The sequence below is a fragment of the Sinocyclocheilus anshuiensis genome, unplaced genomic scaffold (genome assembly GCF_001515605.1).
Source record: "Sinocyclocheilus anshuiensis isolate Anshui unplaced genomic scaffold, SAMN03320099.WGS_v1.1 scaffold67, whole genome shotgun sequence".
Taxonomy (NCBI): domain Eukaryota; kingdom Metazoa; phylum Chordata; class Actinopteri; order Cypriniformes; family Cyprinidae; genus Sinocyclocheilus; species Sinocyclocheilus anshuiensis.
In genome coordinates this window covers 1,511,690-1,517,138 of record NW_015552546.1, presented here as the reverse complement: position 1 = coordinate 1,517,138, position 5,449 = coordinate 1,511,690, and the positions used below count along the sequence as shown (strand labels likewise).

General features: G+C 32.5%; 1 protein-coding gene across 1 annotated transcript in view; it reads right to left on the bottom strand.

Annotated features, from left to right (window-relative positions):
- Positions 1-5,449, bottom strand: part of LOC107664119 (ankyrin repeat domain-containing protein SOWAHC-like) — a 27,540-nt gene that overhangs the window by 4,620 nt on the left and 17,471 nt on the right. The window contains exons 6-9 of the mRNA XM_016454576.1: positions 4,621-4,722; positions 1,924-1,977; positions 836-937; positions 660-671 (exon numbers count right to left, since the gene is read on the bottom strand). Of these exons, the coding sequence (XP_016310062.1) occupies positions 660-671; positions 836-937; positions 1,924-1,977; positions 4,621-4,722 (270 nt within the window). The remainder of the gene's footprint in view (positions 1-659; positions 672-835; positions 938-1,923; positions 1,978-4,620; positions 4,723-5,449) is intronic.

Below are 5,449 nucleotides of genomic sequence, written 5' to 3'. Positions count from 1 at the left end.
AGAGAGAGAGAGAGAGAGAGAGAGAGAGAGAAATCCATTAATGAACAAAATTACAATGACAAAATTATAGCAAGTGTAAATTGTCATTCAAGACTTTTAGAAGTTTTGTGTATACTGTATCACCAGTCAAGTTTGGAAACATCCACTCCTTTAATATCAATTTTTTTTACATGTGACATTTCAGAAGATCAGTGAAGTCAATAAAACTATCAAATATCACAAAGTGGAAGGTTATTATTTAGTGATTTAGTGATTATGCCACTCAATCAATGTTGCAAGCTTCATCCTACTTTTTAAACCGTATTCAAGGAACTAAAAATATATATATATATTTTTTTTTACATTTTATATTTTTTAAATATTTTATGATTGATTGAATTTTGATTCATTTATTTTAACTAATTTAATAATATAATGTATTAATGTAATTGTAATTAGTTTATTAACAATTTATTTTAGTTAATTTATTAATATAGTATAATTTAAAATATTTATTTTGTGTTTAAATTATTTAAAATTTAGAAAATTTCACAAATTAATTTCCATCTCATGTTGAGGTTTTTAATATCATGAAAAATATTAATTCAGACATACATGTCTAAACTTATACTGTAGCTTTTACTGTACGTGCAGTGTTGTATGATCGGTTGCAAACTTACTGAGGTGAAGTCCTATTTTGTTCCGAGCATGTGAAAAGATCAAGAAACATTCATTATTAAAACTGAGCTTATGATATGAGACGCATGCATTCAAATTACATTCATGTATTCAGGTGGAGAGGGACACATTATGCAACACAGGACACTTAATGCGAGTATATACTGATGATATCTACCTTTTTATTGGCCAGGGAGGAGTCTTGCTTCAGGAGCTGAGTGAGGTGAGACAGTTTGCCACTTGCTGCAGAGAAGATCCACTCTTTCTCAAGAGGATCAAGCTAGGGACGAAACAAATAAGAAGAGTACTTTACAATAGTGATATTACACTGAAATCAAAATGTTAAATTCAGTATCTCACTTACAATTACACTACTACTAAAACGTCTGGGGTCTGTAAAATGTTTTTGACGGAAGTCTCTCACCAAGGCTGCATTTATTTGATCAATCACAGTAAAACAGTACTTTTGTGAAATATCACAATTTAAAATAACAGTTCTCTATTTTTATATATTGTAAAATGTAAATTATTCCTGTGATGAAAGCTGAATTTTCAGCATCATTACTCCAGTTTTCAGTGTCACATGATCCTTCAGGAATCATTCTAATATTCTGATTTGCTGCTCAAGAAACATTTCTTAATATTATCAATGCTAAAAACAGTTACGCTGCTTAATATTTTTTTGTAGAAACAGTGTTTTTTTTTTTTTCAGGATACTTTAATAAATGTCTTTACTGTTACTTTTTGTAAATTTAATGTGTCCTTGCTGAACAAAAATATATATATTTTTTCTTTTCCTATTGATCCCAAACTTTTGAACAGTAGTGTCTTAGCCGCCAAGTATGACACAAGTTTGTTTCAGAAATTCCACATAATCCCAAACATTTACCATGGCAAATTATTATTATTATTTTTTAAATTTCATCAAATGGTAAGCAAATAATCATTTACCGGATGATTTTACCCTACCAAACTTACAGTACAGTAGAGACACCTGGAGTAACCTGAGCTTAAATGTCTTAATTTAAGGGCACATAATCTTTAACCAAACTGTTTTTACTGTCAAATTATGATACATTAATATGCCATCTCCTTCAAAAAGTCTAGGAATCTTTCTGTGGTTTAATTGCTTTTTTTATGACAGTGGTATATAAACCACAGTTTTATTGTAGCAACAGTAACAAAAAGTATTTTTTCTGTAAATTTGCCATAATAAATGTTTCTTATTATGTGTGTTATGATCAGTTATGTGCTATGTACACTCACAGCCACAGCGGTGGATCCCAAACTGCCTCCATCCTCATCCTGCTCGGATTCACTCTGGGAAAGAAACAGGATATGATATGACTCACAAAACCACCTGTCAGTATCATCTGGAGCTTGGAGGAGTCAGTGTGAAACTGTACAGTTCGTAACACAAATAATGCGACACGCTAAAGTGGGCGTTTGGGTTTGGCAGGTTCCTCTTCCTGTTCTGTAGTTGTGGTATGAGTGGAGGGGAACCCGGAGCTGTGAAGAATGAACGAACTCAAGCAAATAAACAACGCAAACAGTCCACAAAGTCATCAGTACACACACGGACATAAACAGACCCCAGCAAAGACGCAGTCAACACAGCAAATACAGGAAACACCCATAATGCCGCTCTGTTTATCAGTACACAGCCTCACACTGAATACCAGAAACAAAAACACAACAAATCTGCTTGTGGAAATGGGAGAACAGTAAAAACAAAGGATAATTCCTCCAATTTGCTCTCTTGACAGGTCACACAACCATAAAAAACCCACTTAAAACTCGCCAGAGGTGAATTATTGGCTCCAATGAGCACCAAATTGCTCTTAACTACGCCTTTTGTTTTTTTTTATTGTATGCCGTTTTACCAGAAGCCACTAGTTTTGTGAGCCAAAGCGATGGTCAATTTCTCTTAATGTACTGAAGTGTCAGTCAGACTGATTAATGTGAGGGAAAATGGAGCGTTTGGGTGATTTTTTCAGCGCACGTGATGGCTAATTGTTTGCAGGACAGCTGTAGAGTGTCCGAGACAGTGGGAAAACACTTGCACTCTTTCATATAGGCTACACTAACAAGGTCTCTTTTCCTAAAACTGCGTGCAATATTTGTTTACCTGTGCTTAAATAGGAACCAAGCCAGACATGTTTCCTTTTGAAAGAAGAATGAAAGGCGCGGGGTGAGTGACTGAATAATTGCATGTAAGATGATTATTTTTCCATGTGGAGATCAACCAGACTGGTGACAAATAATCACAGTAGTGAAACCGGAATGCAGTAATGAATACGTCAATGAAAGAGATTCGCTGCATTGTAGAATATTAAAAATATCACATTTTATGCAGATGATTTCAGCTTCAATGCATCATATGAATAATTCCTATGAAGGACTAGTCAGTTTCGTCTCGCTTCTTGGAAAGAGCTTTCAGGCGTGAAGAGCTTTCAAGTGTGAATCTTTTCCACTTAAACAGTTTGCAAGTGGTGCGGTTGAAAGAGGAAGCTTTAATGCAAAACAAAACACTTAATGTTTTAAAGCTCTAAGAGCAAAATATAAGACTCAATATTTACTTATATTACTTGTACTTAAATAAAATAAAATAAAACAAAAATCTTATGTTTTAACATTACGCTATTGGCCTTTAACTAGCCGCATCTCAGGTTAATCTGCATACAAATGTTCGCAGAGCACAGATGATCATTTTCTCTATAATGAGGAGGAGCATGTTGCTGTTTTGCACAAGAACAGAAAGCTTCATTCAAATGTAAATGAATGTGTCTTTCATGCTGTCACCCCTGGCTGAAATAAGGCCTTTCAAAAATCCAGCTATTTACCTGGCGCCACCTTTTGGTTAGTCCTAGTATTACAGATATCATAGAAGATTGTTTAGGAGCTCCTGAATTATTGTGTCAGCTTTTGGGTGAATGATAAGTAGGGACGTACAAATAAGAGCAATGACAATTGACAAATAATTAAAAATAAAAAATATTGAGGAAAAAAATCAGATGCATGTGCATTGATTGATTGCTAAGAAATTGATTGCTTATGCTAATCATGATTTTCAAAAATGTTGCAAACATGTTTTCAAGAAATACCATTTCTTTTAAATAATACCATGAAGTATTCTCAGTGTTTAGCTAAACTTAAATCTGAATACTAAAAAAGGCTTGACACAGTCATGAGGGTCAACAGTGGGCCTCCTTGTCATGTCATTTCCTGTTTATGTGACGTGAAAACAAAATGCCTTCTTGAATGCTGACAAAACTTTAATTTTGCATTAAAAACATTTTTTTACTTTTCACTTTTTTATTTAAAAAACAGCTTCACCTGTTGTTTTTAAATACATAATATAATATTTTTTAGAGTGCAGGCCTTTTTGTGTACTTTGTGATTATATATATACATAGGTCTTGGCATCTAATTAGCTGGATGTAAATGTATTTTATAAAATTACTTTATAATTTGTTTTTTACAATTTATAATTATAATTTTAAATATGAAATAATATTATATGATTGAATATAATATTTATAAAATAATATTGTATAAATATTATGATTGAGATTATGATTATAATATTATATATTATGTCTTTATTATTATTATTTTTCTTTCTGGATGGTAAAGCCTCCTATTTACTTTAAGCCCAGGATAAAACATCAAATTCAGTTTTAATTAAAATATTTTAATAATGTTAAATCACAAAAGGTATATTAAAGCCATTGTCTGTTCGAAATGCATTTTTTGTGTGTGTTTTTTTAAAGTGTGTAAATAATACATACAGAAATGCCTATGACCCTTCTATGTTCTAGTGCTTTTATGACAACTAAGAGAAGCTTGCTCTAAATCATTCAAGTTAGTTCCATTTCAGACAGAGCAACAGAAACATCTTAAAGAGCGTGTGATCAGTTTTAAAAAAACAGGTATTGTTTTTTCAAGCTACTTGGCTCTAACCTTTGACCCTGAATCCTTGTCGAGTTCATCTTCTCGGTCTGAGGCTGAAAGCTCCTCTGGTTTCTCCTCTGCTGCTGGCAGTGAGAGGGTGCTGTCTGCCTGCTAATCACAAGAAAAGCAGAAGTTACACTTCCCTAAGATCACTTCACTGTGCTCAGATCAGCTGATGCTGAAAAAATACCAGCTCAACAGGCCAAACACATCCTCAGTAGACATAAATGGAAGACATTCACTCCTCCTCATACTGAGATCAGGAAAACCAAACTATAGGAAGATGGTGTTTCATTGCTCAGAAATAAATGCAGCTACTTTCATGCTTTCATATAGTAGGCTATGTCTGTTTAACAGTTTTCTAGACACAATTTCAAAGTGACTGAAATAAGCGCTGACAGGAAATTCACACTATTGTGTGTTGAACTGCATGCGCTGATGCGCTCCATGTGTGAGTGAAAACTGCAACTCATTAACCAGTGTTTTTTAGCAGAATCTACTATCAATGTTTATATTAATATAAACTTGAATTACACATTCAATACAAATTTGATTTAAATTTATTTTGTCTGATTTTGTTTAATTTTATTTTTTTTGTAGTAGTAGTTAGTAGTTTTAGTGCTTCAACTTATTTCGGTTAGTTGCCAAATTTCAATTTGAAATTTTCTTTGAACATATATTCATATATATATATATTCATATATATATATATATATATATATATCGACAGAAGAATAAATGATAGAATTTGAATCTACCCGTTTTATATGTGATTTTGCATTTTAAATCACAATTCTAATTTATGTAATTGTAATAAATATATAAAAGTCACTATACC